Raw genomic sequence first — 14,474 nt, forward strand, 5'->3', positions numbered from 1 at the left:
CAACGGTTCTACGTCGTCCCAGCGCCATATCTTTGCTGGAGTGCCACAGGGACCCCTATTGGCTCCTTTGCTGTTTTCTGTATATATGTCGGACATCCCGCACAATCCGATGTCTTCCATTTTGGCATTGTATGCGGACGATACATCAATACTAATCAGATCTCTCCGACCCCATTTCGTTACCAGAAAGCTTCAAGAAAAACCTTCTAAAGCTGGAGGGTTGGTTCTCCAAATGGAGATTGGAATCAACCCCTCAGAAAAGCTCAGCCGTTTCTTTTCTCAAAAAGGCCAATGTCTCCTGCAGGAGATGTGTTACTATTCAATACTAAAATTCCCTGGCAGACAGAAACAAATTACCTGGGTGTAATTCTCGACAAAAAGCTATCTTTCAACCAACACATCAAGTCTACGTGCGCCAAGGCACCTAAAGCCATAGCTCAGAGCTATCCGCTAATTAATAGAAATAGCAAGCTCAGCAACAGAATCAAATTGCAGCTATACCAGATGACGATTCATCCTATAATCACATATGCCTCTCCAGTCTGGAGCGACACCTCTATTACTAACATTATCAAGATACGAGTGCAGAACAAGTGCTTGAGAATGATTCTGAATGCCCCTTGATATGTTAGAAACAATCAACTTCATAGACATACAAATATTCCTTATATTTTCTCTTTTCTACAATCCTTGGCATCCAAGTTTTTCCTGTAGACGTCCGCACACGCCAACGATTTGGTTCAGCAAGCTGCAGCATACGAGGCAACGGACATATTCAAATATAGAAGACCAAAAGCTATATTAGCCTCCTGTAGCGATGCATAATCTCCATGCCCATTCGGGGCGAGCAAACATTTAATAAATTTTACCCTCACTGTAACCACAACAGATAGCGGGGAATATGAAAAGCATCTTGCTTCATCCCTAAAGACATAAATGTCAATTGTCAATCCTCTTCTGGGATAATGCTCATTTATAGATGATTCGCTGATACCTGTCAGACAAACCAATCTATATTCCAGGGCACTGAAGTACTATTTGTCCCAACGGATTCAATTTAATTATCAGCTTATCATGTGGATATTTATCAAAGGCCTTTGCAAAATCTAAATATACCACTGCATATACATCACCCTTAACTAATGCATTTATCACCTCATATAATAAGTAAGTAGACTGATAAAACACGATGTTGCCTTTATAAATCCCATGCTGACCATCAAATAGTACAGTATTTTGCTGTTGTCAACAAAATTCTGAATCTTGCCCTAACTAAGTTTTGCCAAAATTTATTTATTTTCTCTGAATAAATCACTGCAGATATCGATATTTAGTATCGAACAGCACTTTGACTAGAACTCCAGACACACAAACTGCCCTATAATTCAAAGACTTTGTTTATCTCGGTTATGAAGTGGAACAATTTGCTCTCCTTCCTCTCTTTTAGAACTTGGCCCAGTGACTCATGTTAAAAAGATATGTAAAGACTCAGGATAAAAAGGGATGTAAAAGCTGTTGATAACTCACTGGAACATTCCCCCAAAACATGTGGTGAAATGTCGTTAAGTCCTCCAGCTTTATTAACACGAAGTTTATTCAATTCCTCAAAACCTACTGTTCTCTTCCTTATTGTTCCTCCTCTCTTCCCACATCATTCAACTTTTGCATGATGTCACATCATGCAGAAGTTGAATAAACATTTTCATGAACTGGCCATTAACTCATGGCAATATCCTATGCAGCAATTATCATTCCACGAATTTTACCAATGTCATCTCATAATCATTAGTTTTCTGCTGGTCACATATAAAAAAATAAACTTCCTAGGAATTTTTAGCGTCATTAGCATCTGCTGCTCATACTGTATTGTTACTATCCAACATGGAGCTATTTACTGATGATGGAAAGATAGGTAGGGTAATCAGGAATGCTGCTGATATGCAGTACTTGCAGAATGATTTAAATAGGTTGGAATTGTGGGCATGAGAAAATGAATGTCAGTTCAATGTCAGTAAATGTAAAGTCATGCACTTTTGCGTGATTAGATCTTTAATGTTGTTATTATGTTGGTTGGAGTATGCTAGAAAAGTGAAGAACAAGCTGGATTCAGGTGAAATAGAGGTTATCGGGGTCACATATTCACTTTAAGACAAATAGTTGAGAAATGTTGGGAATATAACAAGGATTTGTAGTTAAGTTTTATAGATATGGAAAAGTATATGACAAGACACCAAGAGAAAAATCTTTTCAAAACGTTACAGTTATATGATGTAAATGGGACATTTTATTGAGCAATACGTAGTCTTTATTTAAGACTGCTGTAAGTCAGCAGTTAAAATTGAAGGAAGTAAAGGAAGATGGCTTGATGTTAAATCTGGTGTCAGACAAGGATGTACATTATCTCCTCTGTTATTCATTATCTATGTGGATCATATTACGAAGGAAAGCGGTATTAAACCTGATATCAAATTGGTGATGTTAATCTTAACTCTTTACTTTATGCAGATAGTCTTATACGTCTGAATAAATCCAGTACAAGTATGCAAGATATCCTGACTAAATTGAATAACTGTTGTAATAAATTTGGTACGAAAATCAGCAGTAAAAATGACATAGACAATAAAAATCGGCAAAAATATTGAAAACATCAGTTGTATCCTGAATGGTGAACCTATAAAATAAGTAAAACATTTCAGCTATTTAGGCACAATATTTAGTGAAAATATTAAATTAAATATGGAATTAGACAAGAGAATCAGCAAAGGTGGTATGGTAGGAATTCAGCTGAATTAGTCCAAACACTAAATTAGCTGTATAAAACAAGGGTTAGAAATGAAGCGCTTGATCAAAGACTAGAGATCTCTTTTGAGAAAGATTAGTGGATTGAACAAATGGCATCAATGGCAATATCACATTAAAATGAGTATACTAGGAAATAACTTTCCATTGTTAGCATTCAGGAATGTGTTAGTAGAGCTCATCTCAGGTGGTCTGTTCACTTATAAAGAATGGGACAGGAAAGATTAGCAAAACAAGTGTTTTTTTTTTTTTGCCAGGTTGGCAGGAAAAAGACCCAGAGGAAGACCAAGATGTTGATAGATTGATACAATAAAAGTGCATTAAAAGACAGAAATCTGAAATCTGATAATGTTGAATTGTTGACAGATAACAGATTAATTTGGAGGAAAATTGTTGATCCTAAGTTAATAATGGTGTAACCTTTTCATATAGCACTGTCATATTATGCTGTACTCTCCTTTGATTGTACATATTAGAAATTTGATTATAATTATAATGATTACTCATTTCTTGCTAATTGGGCTAATTTTCCCTTATGTCCGATGAAATATTTAGTTAGCAACAACTAACTAAATATTTCATCTTGTTCAACTCTATGAAACACAATACTGCTTCAAAACCGCTGCCATTATTTTACCTTCTGAAATCCACCTGAGATAAGCACAACTCATCTGCTACCATCAGTAGTACTCCTACTCTGTCTTTCTTCATGACAAATATCATATCCGTCCATCTCAGTTATTGTTAGGATGTCATCCTCATCTAACTATATCTTGCTTATGCCAACAATTTTGGGGAGAATAAATTCAATCAATGCATCAATTTCGCTCCCCTTATTTCGAATAATTCTGTCATTATTAAACAAATATTACAAATAATTTCTGGTTCTATAAGTCGCTCAGATATCACTTCTCAGATGTGACTCTTCAATGCCTTCTCCCATTCTCTATATTACCACCGATTCTACAACTTTCCTTAGATTCAAGCACTCCCCCTGTATACGTGCCAGGCCATCTTGATCCTTTTTTTTTGCCTAATCATCCTTTCATTCCTAAATCTAGCATCGACACTTTTCATGAAGTCTCTCTCTGTCCAACCTGACTTCTCTCATTTCCCTGTTTGTGTTATGTTTTGACCCTCTCTTTACTCATGGTACTCACCTCTCCATTCAAAGCTTCCCCGTTTCACCTTTCTTGCTTCATCATATCACTTCACACTACATTAGATCTATTCACTACAGTCATTACCTTTTCTTCTAGCAACAATCTCTACAGCTGACTCATAGCAAAACCATTTAACTGCAGCTCATCTTCTTTATACAATTTCATCCATCCTTCAAATTCATTCCACATATTCACAAAATGCGTTCCTTTCTCCCCATATAGCTGCGCTAACAGCATTCTTAATCTTTGCTCATCGCCTGAATTCATTGCTATCACATCTAGACAACATTCTGACTACTTTTCCTACCACACTGTTATTTATCTTTTACCTCCTTAAGTCCAACGTTTCGTTTTTCTTGTTCCCATCTAAATCATTCGTTTGTACTATTATTATTCTCGCATTCCTTATGTCCGATGCCTCAATCACACTGCCTGCCCTGTTTAAAAATTATTCTTTGAATCTCTTTATTGATTACCTACCATTATAAAAGTAAAGGTCTGTAAAATCACTTATCCCGTTTAAAATTATTTTTTGGATTCCTTTAATGATACCCTGATCATAATAAAAAAAAAAGTCTGTTAAAATCAGTTATTTTTAAACAAATAACAATTTTTGTATATATTGTAAATATTATGTATGAAGATTAAAGTTTGGCTAATTGATGGAAAAAAAATTATTATTATTATTACACCTCCCAAGTATCCAAGGACTCATCTGAAAGGCACTTCACACACATCCACCCTCACACTATTTAATCTTCCAGATTAAATGATCAGATTAAATTTAATCTTCCAGATTATTTAATCACACATACCATCTGCCGCCAATCAATAGTATTTTTTGTCTGGCCGATTTATCCGTATGCATCTTGAAGGACTCAAGTTTCCGTCGGAGAAGAAAATCTTGCTATCTTCATACCAATTTGACCATCTTACCTTCAATTGAGAAATCTCAAATAAAGATTCCTCTCTGATCTTATATGAAAGTTTCAAAACCAGTACAGAAAACGTGATGCCTTCTTGGTAACTTGCAATCATCCTATATACATAAAGATTCCTCTCTTACCTAGTATGAAAATTTCAAAACCATTAAAAAAAATGCTTCGACTTCTTTGTGACTTGAAATCATTCTGTATATACCAACTTCTACCAGTACCGTCGACAGGGTTTAGCATAGAGGCAGCCTGCCTCACTAAGAGACTTAATAAGGGCGCTCGATCAGCCATATTGCCGTAGGCGCCGTCGCTACGCTAACAGGAAGTGCAGAAAGAATTTTTTCCAAGCTTAAACTGATTAAAAATGATTTGCGAACAGCAATGACCCAAGAAAGATTGGTTGGTCTTGCAACTATATCGATAGAGGGGGGACATAGCTTCTAATTTAAATTTAGAAGAGCTTACAAACAGCTTAATTGTGCGATATCCCCGTAGGGCAAACATTTAATTAATATTATTATGTAATCGTTTTGCATTAATGTTTCTCTTGTAATGAAAACAAAATAGCAATTGGAGATTTTCTTATATTTTTGTCTTATAATCCATCAGAGGCGATATTTAATTGTTTGCCTCAGGGCACGATCTAATCTGGCGACGACCCTATCCACCACATTTCCCGCCTAAAAATGCTACATCATTTGTTATTTCACAGTCTTTCCGAAAATGCTATCCCGCTTAAAAATTATTTTAGGATTCCTTTAATGATTTCCCGACGATAATAAAAATAAAGGTCTGAAAAATCAGTTACTTTTAAATAAACAAACAAAAAAAAATCTACATTTTAATATCTGTTAAATTTCGATAATCATTTACAGTTTGCCATGGAAAAGGAAAATTTGCATCTTATTTTCTTTTTAAAACTACACCAATAAACGGCGTGTAATCAAAAATCGTAGATTTCGGACTGGGCCTGCAAGATGATTTTTTTTACTACTGGAAATCCATTGAAAATTTATCATTGGCTCTTAGAGATGTTTGAAAACACAGGACACGTGCGCTGCTGACAGGAAAATCGTGTTTGTGTTTTGGATTTTTGGTATTGTTTCTCAGTATCTAATTTAATGATAATTAGTCACAAGACCTCCACCTATCACATGTGCCTGTATACATATGAGGGAGAATATAATACACTGTGCTATTATTTGCTGTAACCCAGTAGCTTGATTAACGTAGAGTTTATCACAGTATGATAAATTCTGCTTCCATTGTATTCGCTTTGTGCGTGATAATCAGTAACACAATGTGAGACTAGGCATCGTTTATAGTCGGACAATCGAGGAGAAGAAATTAATCATCGATACCAGTATTAAAAAACTGATCAACAGTAATGCTGCTGAAGGTGTTTCTAGCTTGCTTATTTGTTGTTGGAGGTATGTGTTACGTTTTTTATAAGGATGACTTTTATAATGAATAGAAAACTAACCTGTATATCTGCTTGCTTCCAAAGGAAACAAGCAAATATACAGATTTTGTGTCTATGGAAGATATATAATTTTCCATACTTTAAAATGTTACTTTTACTCCAGCATCGATCAGATACGTTAACCACAAATCTAAGATTTGTTATTTGTTGCGTGAAAGAGAGAGAGAGGGGGGGGGAATGAAAAAGGCCCTTGGCTGTAGGAATATTATTGACTTTCAGCTGTAGCATGAGATGAGATACACTTCGTCTTACCATTACTTGAACATTAAAACATAGTTTTAAAATCATTCCCTGTTCTGTTTTTTGCTTTTTTTTTTAAACGCAACCAGATTATAAAGATACATTATCAGACTAATATCGGTTTGAATGCCGTTTTTATTATCATAATTTAACTTGTATTAATAAAACAGTAAGTTACTCTGATATGCTGGTCTAGTTTACAGACTGAATAATGTTTCTTCTCTCTGAGTACCAGGCAATGGGTTTAATACACCAAGATGGATGTTTTTGACTGTTTTTAGTTAGTGAATACATTTCATTGTTTACTGTGATACTACCACTCTGTTGGTTGGAGGCTTGAAGTTGCAAACGTCCCATTTTGGTTTCTAGAGCACTAGATTTCGCAGTAATGAATTGGAATGGCTTTATCTTCAGTGAAAATAAATCATATCCAACTACCATTCATTTCTTGTGCTTTCAGGCACTGATGATAAACTATTAATGAAATGAGGAAATGATTAAAAGTTCACTTCAAGACAAGTAACAGTACCATAGACAATCTATGGCAAAAATTTCCTGAGACCTAAGAAAATAAAAATCTCTTGTTACTTTTTGGATGATTTCTTTATTGTTTTCCATGAGAGAATCACAGAAGTCATATATCAAATATGTTAATACTGTTCAGTAATAAGTAGTCTGCAAAGTAAAGTGAATTAAAGTGAACACATATGTTTTTTTAAAAAGTAAACTATACTCAAAAGAAATTATATTGTTTTAATCTTTTACCCAATGGTGAGCAAATAAAAGTTTGTGTGCAAAGTATCTTCATGACTAGCCTGCTGTAGAGGCTGTTGACTTTACATCAAATTGCCTCAATAACTCATAGTGCAAATAAAAACAGCCTATCTCAATAGAGATAGGCTGTTAAGATACTGAAAGGCATATCAATTCATAATCACATTTTTCATTCACAAGTAGCAAAATGGTTTGTCACCATATTATTAAGAGATAATTATAGCAAGTTTTTTTTTTTTTTTAAATAAAAAATATCTATCAAAAACCTTTGCAAAGCTAAGTATACCACTGCATATGTATCTCCCTTGTCCAATACCCTTGTCACCTTATTGTTATAAGTAAGCAAATTACTAAAACATCACCTTCCTTTAGCAAATCCATGCTATCCATCAAAAAAAAAAACTTGTAAGTTCATCCTCACTAATCTCTTGAACACCTCAAATATAACACCCATCAACTTGAAGCTTGAGTGTTCTCACCTCACTTACGAAGCAGCGTAAAATTTACCTCCCCAGTGATAGGCTATTAAGATTAGGTCCCACAGCCTCATTACTTAATACTCAATTCCCCACATACCTCCTGTTCATTGACAGTCAATCTCTCCTCTTCCTTGTCCACCAAGATCACTCGTTTTTGAATCCTCTCCACTGCTTCCTCATCCCTAAAAAAATCCAGGAGACCAGACCTGAACACAGTAATCCAAGTGGATGTATCAGGGCCTTATGAAGAGGAATAACTTCCTTATCTCTACTTGTTAATTTCTTCAATAGCCAAGTAATCTTAAGGGCAGCATTAGCAATCTTAGCAATATGTCCTCTAAACTTTCGCTGTCTGTCCACTATAACCCCTAAATCTCTAGCTTCATCCATTTCCTAGAGTACAGTTCCATCAATGTGGTACACAGCTTGTAATCTATTTATCCCAAAATGCATAACTTTACATTTCTCCACATTAAACTGATACCCATTATCTTTTGTCCATACTGACAGCCTACTTAAATCATCCAGCATGTTCTCCTCATCATTTTGATTAACTATTCCTCTACCTAATTTTGAATCATCAGCAAACAACTGAATATTTCCTTTCAGGTTATTTCATTTATCGTTTATGTACAAATTAAACAGCACTGAACTTTGAGGCACTAGTCACCTGCTTTTGCCTCTATTCTGTCCCTCCATATACCAGTTTTTGATATCTATCCAGCAGCTACCCTCTTATCCACATAACCAGTGTCATATCCATCCCCATTTGTTCTAATTTGCATAGCGGTTCCATGTAGTATTCTATCAAATGCCTTTGCAAAATCTAGCAGAATCATCATCATGTAGCTATTTCCTTTATCCATCTCAGCTGTTACTCTATTATAAAAAGTTAGTAAATTACTAAGGCATGATTCCCTTCATAAAAGCATGTTGATCCTCATACAATATCATATCTTTATCCATCAGTTCTTGAATTCTCTTTTTGACCAATTTTTCCTCTACTTTTTCCACCATGTCTGAGATACTGATTGGTCTATAATTTGCTACTGCAATCATAGAATCTCCCTTATACAAGGGAATTATTTTACCCTCCTTCTGCTCCCTTGAGAATATCCTAAGAACTTCCATTCATCCACCTCAGTTTCTACATTAGTGTCTGTCACATATGTTAAAGCAGTAACCTCACTTGGATGATATACTCTTGCAAAGTGGTCACTCAGTAACTCAACTATTTTATCTGCTTCTATCGCCTCATTACCATTCACCACTCATTAAAGTTAATCATGGTCATTCTTCCTCTTATGTGCCACATAACAAAAGATCTCTTAGGTTAATCTGATTTTGCTTTACTTACCATGCCGGTCACCTTTCTTGCCTGTTCCTTCTATTATTCATGAATTTGCTGGTCACCTTTCTCCTTATATACCCTCCACACCATTTTCTTCTTCTTCACTCTTAATGATATTATTATTATTATTATTATTACCACCCCAAGACCTCATGGAGTCAAAGACTAATCTGGGAGGTCCTTTTATCACACACACAGTTCATCATACCGTGTTTTAAACACATTCAAACTCTTTGCAGACACCACATTCTCAGGCAAGGCATGCCAATCATTCACAACTCTGCACGAAAAAAACCTGCCTCTCACTCCCCTATTCACACCTTCTTTATACAGTTTCCAGGGATGACCTCTGGTTCTACCCTGATCTCCCACTATTCTCTGTAAAACTTCTCCAGCATTGATCCTATAACAACTCCTTGCCAACTTGTAGGTCTCTATCAGTATCTATCTCCCCTCTTCCTCCTGTCCACCACTCTGCAAATTACATCTTCTCAATCTTTCCTCATACTCAACATTCCATGGTCAGAAATTACCTTAGTCAGTCTCCTTTGGACCCTTTCCAACATCTCTTCATCCTTCTGAAAACCCGGTGACCAAATCTGGGCACAACAGTTCATGTGTGGCCTAATCAAAGCCTTATACAATGGAACAAGAATCTCCCCTTCTACACGTCAGTGTCCTCCGCATCATTCCCAGAAGCCTTTGTGTTGTCTTCACAGTTTTGGCGATGTGTCCCCCTAAATTTTAGATCCTTATCCACTATCACCCCCAGATCTCTTATTTCCTCTACTTCCAACAATATATTCTCACCAAGCATAAATTCTGCATCCCATCTTTGTTTTCCAAATTTTAAAACCTTACATTTTGCAACATTGAATTCACATCCCCATTTCCGTGCCCAATCACTAAGTCTATTCAAATCTTCCTGTAAGGCCACAACATCTTCACTACACTTCATGGTTCGTCCCAACTTTGCATCATCTGCAAACAACTGAATATCTCCATCCAAATCTTCACATATTAATGATATAGGTGAAGATTTGGATGGAGATATTCAGTTGTTTGCAGATGATGCAAAGTTGGGACGAACCATGAAGTGTAGTGACGATGTTGTGGCCTTACAGGAAGATTTGAATAGATTGAGTGATTTGGGCATGGAAATGGGGATGTGAATTCAATGTTGCAAAATGTAAGGTTTTAAAATTTGGAAAACAAAGATGGGATGCAGAATTTATGCTTGGTGAGAATATATTGTTGGAAGTAGAGGAAATAAGAGATCTGGGGGTGATAGTGGATAAGGATCTAAAATTTAGGGGGATACATCGTCAAAATTGTTAATACAACACAAAGGCTTCTGGGAATTAATATACAAGTTAAACAATAATGGATCTAAAATAGACCCCTGAGGCACTCCACTAGTGACTTTCCTTTTCCTAGATATCGCTCCCCCATACACAACTTGTTGATACCTACCAGATAGCCAGTCTCCAATCCAATGCACAATCTAATATCCAACCCCATCTGCTCTAGTTTGAGTGTCAACCTATCATGAGGTACTCTATCAAAAGCCTTTGCGAAATCCAAGTATATTACTATGTATCCTTTTCCTCAGTTCCAAGGAAGCAGTCACTTTATTGTAATAAGTAAGTAGATTACTAAAACATGACCTCCCTTTAGCAAATCCATGCTGTCCATCAAAGATAATACCATTGTTGTCAACCAAACTCTGGATCCTAGTTCTCACAAGCTTCTCCAACAACTTAACCACAACATCTGACACACAGATAGGCCTATAGTTTGATGCCTGAGTACGATCACCTCCTTTATGAAGTGGCACAATCTTGCCCTCCTTCCACTCCTTAGGAACTTGACCGAGTGCAAGACTCATATTAAAAAATATGTCAAGGCAGGTGTCAACTCCCTGGCACATTCTTTCAGAATACGTGGTGATATATTATCACTATATATATTACCCATCCATCTAACTCCTACCTCATTAACCTTCCTTACCGTAGATATGGAATTTAATATGGCTTCCTTTTCTAAATGACTCATATCCAATGCACTACTAACATCCTTACCCTGCAGTGTTTTATGCCATGGCACAGATTTTAGCTTTTTCCTAAGCTTGTCATAATCACCTCCCTTGTAGTTCCACGTATATCCCTTCTTCACAGAATATTCCTCGTGTTTTACAATCTCACGTTAAGACTGCATGGTCACTTTTACCAATTGGAGGCAGTGTGGTCACCTTGGTTATGGATAACTCTTTTGATTCTGTGACCAGGTCTAATACCCTCCTATCCCTAGTCCCCCTCCATCACATGCTGCCTTAAGTAATTATCTCTTAGTAGATGTATAATTCTGTTTCCTTCCTGCCATGTGATCTTTCTTCCTTCCAGTCTATATCTCCATCATAGTTGAAATCCCCCCTCCCATAATAATCACTCAACCTGTACTCATTGTACTAATTTGCTAATTCATGTCTTTCAAATCATCTGTGGAACTCTCTGGCCTTTAGCAACAACTAACTGTATATTTTATCTTACTGGCCTTGATCTTGCACCAGACTGTTTCAAAAGAACAGCCACCCTTCTAGCTTATCTCTTAATCTTTTTGGCTGCAAATCATCTGCTATCATCAGCAGTATCCTCCCATTCTATCTCCCCTGAAAATAATAAATCTCTTCACATTCTATCCCTGTAACTACATCATCTGCTGTTTACCAAGTCTCACTAATTGCCTATAACGTTTGGTGAGGTTGCAGTAATAACCAATTCCAAAAACTCCTCCCTCTTGTTCCTGATACTTCTGGCAATAGTATATAGAAACTGCAACATAGCCTTAGGTCCTTACCCACCTTTACTTCTTGAATTGATGAAACTCTTCATTGGTTTTTGCTTGAGAGACTAGATTCCTCACTTCGTCATTCTCACCCTCATTTGCCTCATGGATGTCTTTACACCAACTTGGCTACTTCCACCCTAATTGGTTATGTTTTCCTGAATTTGTACTTCAGCATGCTCTCTAGACACCTAACACCAAAACCAGTGAGATGCAGTTCATCAGCATCATACAAATCCTTCTTTCTGTCAAACACAGACCACACATTCACAAATCCTACGTCATTCCTTGTGCACAACCTATGTATTAATTCATTAGCTATCAAAGTCCTCCTCCTCCTCAGTTCGTCTCTATCATAATGTGACAGGAGATTTACAGTCTTCAGATTTGCTTCTTCTAACAATTCCTTTACATCCTCCCTCATAGAATATTTCTCGTCTCTGAAATCATGTGCCAACCAAGACAATTAGTTCCTTCACCCTTTCCTTTTTCGCATCTGGATGGCATGACTAATATGAATTTTTGCACCAGGGAAACATGATTTTGTAACACTTTCATTAATTACTCCTCCTAATCATTGAGTCTACATAAATAATTTTCTTCTTAACTTGTTTTTCTTTTTTTGTTTGCTTGGTTTTTATTACTACTTCTGACTGTGTGCTTTTTTTCTCTTCTTGGTGCTGCTAATCTCTTGCTGCTTCTGCAATTTCTCAATTTCTTGCTTTGTTCTATGAAGGATAACATTCAAGAGTGCTATTTCTTTATTTACCTCCATCTTGTTCTCCTTTAGTTTCACAGCCACGTGTTTGATATTAATTCCGATATTTTCCATCCTACTGTCGATATTGTCCACTCCACTATCATTTGCTATATTGAAATCTTTTGAAACATTTAATACACACTCTTTCTCTGGTTTCAATTTCCTTCCACATATTCTTTAATTTTCTCAAATACATTTCACACGCACTCACTGTACTGCACAAAATCCCGCATATTCAAATCACCCGACAGTGTGGTCTTTGCTGCCATTGTTCTACCATGCATTGGGCCATGCCAACTATATTGTATTTAAATAAAAAAAAAATAATAATAATAAATAAATACAAGGTTTATTTATGAACTAAATAACATAGTCGATCACACATCCGTTTATAACTAACACTACAATAAGTTAACCTAATATTATCAACTAAAATACAAACAAGTTACTTATCCTTCCAAAGCACTAATACCCCCCCCCCTGCACACACTACCCATATAGAATGGTTAAGGTCTGCTTATCCTAAAATGAAGTCTTTAGGACACCCTAGTTCCACATTTACCACCCAGGCACCTTTGTATTTGGGTTTCTGATATTTTTACATCCATGCCTGTCATGAGCCTTTATACGTTATTCACTTTGAAATTGAAGAACGTATATTTTTTGCTGTGAATTTAGTTCTTATATTCTGGGCCCATTGTACATCTAATGTTCATGATTGAATTTTAATGTCTATTCTTAGACTGGTTTGTTTTTTTGGGAGGGCAAAAACCCCCTGTTAATTCTATATGAGACTATTACCTTCAGTTAAAATCTTTATTTGTTTGAGACATGAATCTCCACATCTGTAATTAGAATCAGATTCAGGTCTTTTCCAAAATAAAAAAAAAAGATATATGTTGTACTATTCTTCAAACTAATTGTGCTACTGAGTTATGAGTTGAAAACCTGAAATTTTTTCAATAGGAAACCTCCAGCTCTAGAGTTGACAAAAAGCAAACAAGCAGACAAACAAAAAACACCCCTTCTTAACAGAATTTTCTGTTAAGAAGTGGTATATGCAGAATTACAGAGCTGATGATTATGACAAGCTGAGAAGTTTGCTTTCAGCAGTGGTTTGGCATGAGAATTTGGGGAGAGATGTTGATGTGCATGGGAGATTGTTCAGGGGTGTTTAAGGAAAGCGCTACCCAGAGTCAGGAGGATAAATCAAGTAGGAGTAAGATGGATGAACAATATTCATCCATTTTATTTGTACTGGAGCGAGTATAAAGAAAAAAAGTAATCAACATATCCATGAGTAGTACAAGGTACAATCAAGGAGGGTGCCTTGTATGGTAAGGAAGGCCAAAGCTAATTATGAGAGGAAGCTAGCTGATGAGTCCAAAATATCTCCTAAGCAGTTCTTTGCTATGTGATAAGTAAAAGGAGGAATAACTATGGAAGGGTGACTTTAAAAAGTGTTGATGGTAGGGAAGTAACAGAAACAAATCAAATAGTTGAGTTACTTAGTGATTATTTTGCAAAAGTGTACCATCTTGGTTGTGATATTGCAGTGTTGAGTGAGTCATTGACTGATGAGAGTCTAGAGATAGTGAGAAATAGAGGTGCTTAGTATATTACAGAATCTTAATACTAACACTGAC

The 14,474-nt window shown here is 36.1% G+C and overlaps 1 protein-coding gene across 1 annotated transcript in view; it reads left to right on the forward strand.

Annotated features, from left to right (window-relative positions):
- The first annotated feature begins 5,847 nt into the window (after window positions 1–5,847).
- Hgsnat (Heparan-alpha-glucosaminide N-acetyltransferase) overlaps window positions 5,848–14,474 on the forward strand; it is a 267,748-nt gene continuing 259,121 nt past the window's right edge. Inside the window, exon 1 of the mRNA XM_090403589.1 lies at window positions 5,848–6,327. Coding sequence (XP_090259715.1) covers window positions 6,285–6,327 — 43 coding nt within the window. The 5' untranslated portion in view covers window positions 5,848–6,284. The remainder of the gene's footprint in view (window positions 6,328–14,474) is intronic.

Source organism: Typopeltis vanoorti, chromosome 14 (assembly GCF_054136105.1).
Source record: "Typopeltis vanoorti isolate ZY-2024b chromosome 14, IOZ_Tvanoo_1.0, whole genome shotgun sequence".
NCBI classification, from domain to species: domain Eukaryota; kingdom Metazoa; phylum Arthropoda; class Arachnida; order Uropygi; family Thelyphonidae; genus Typopeltis; species Typopeltis vanoorti.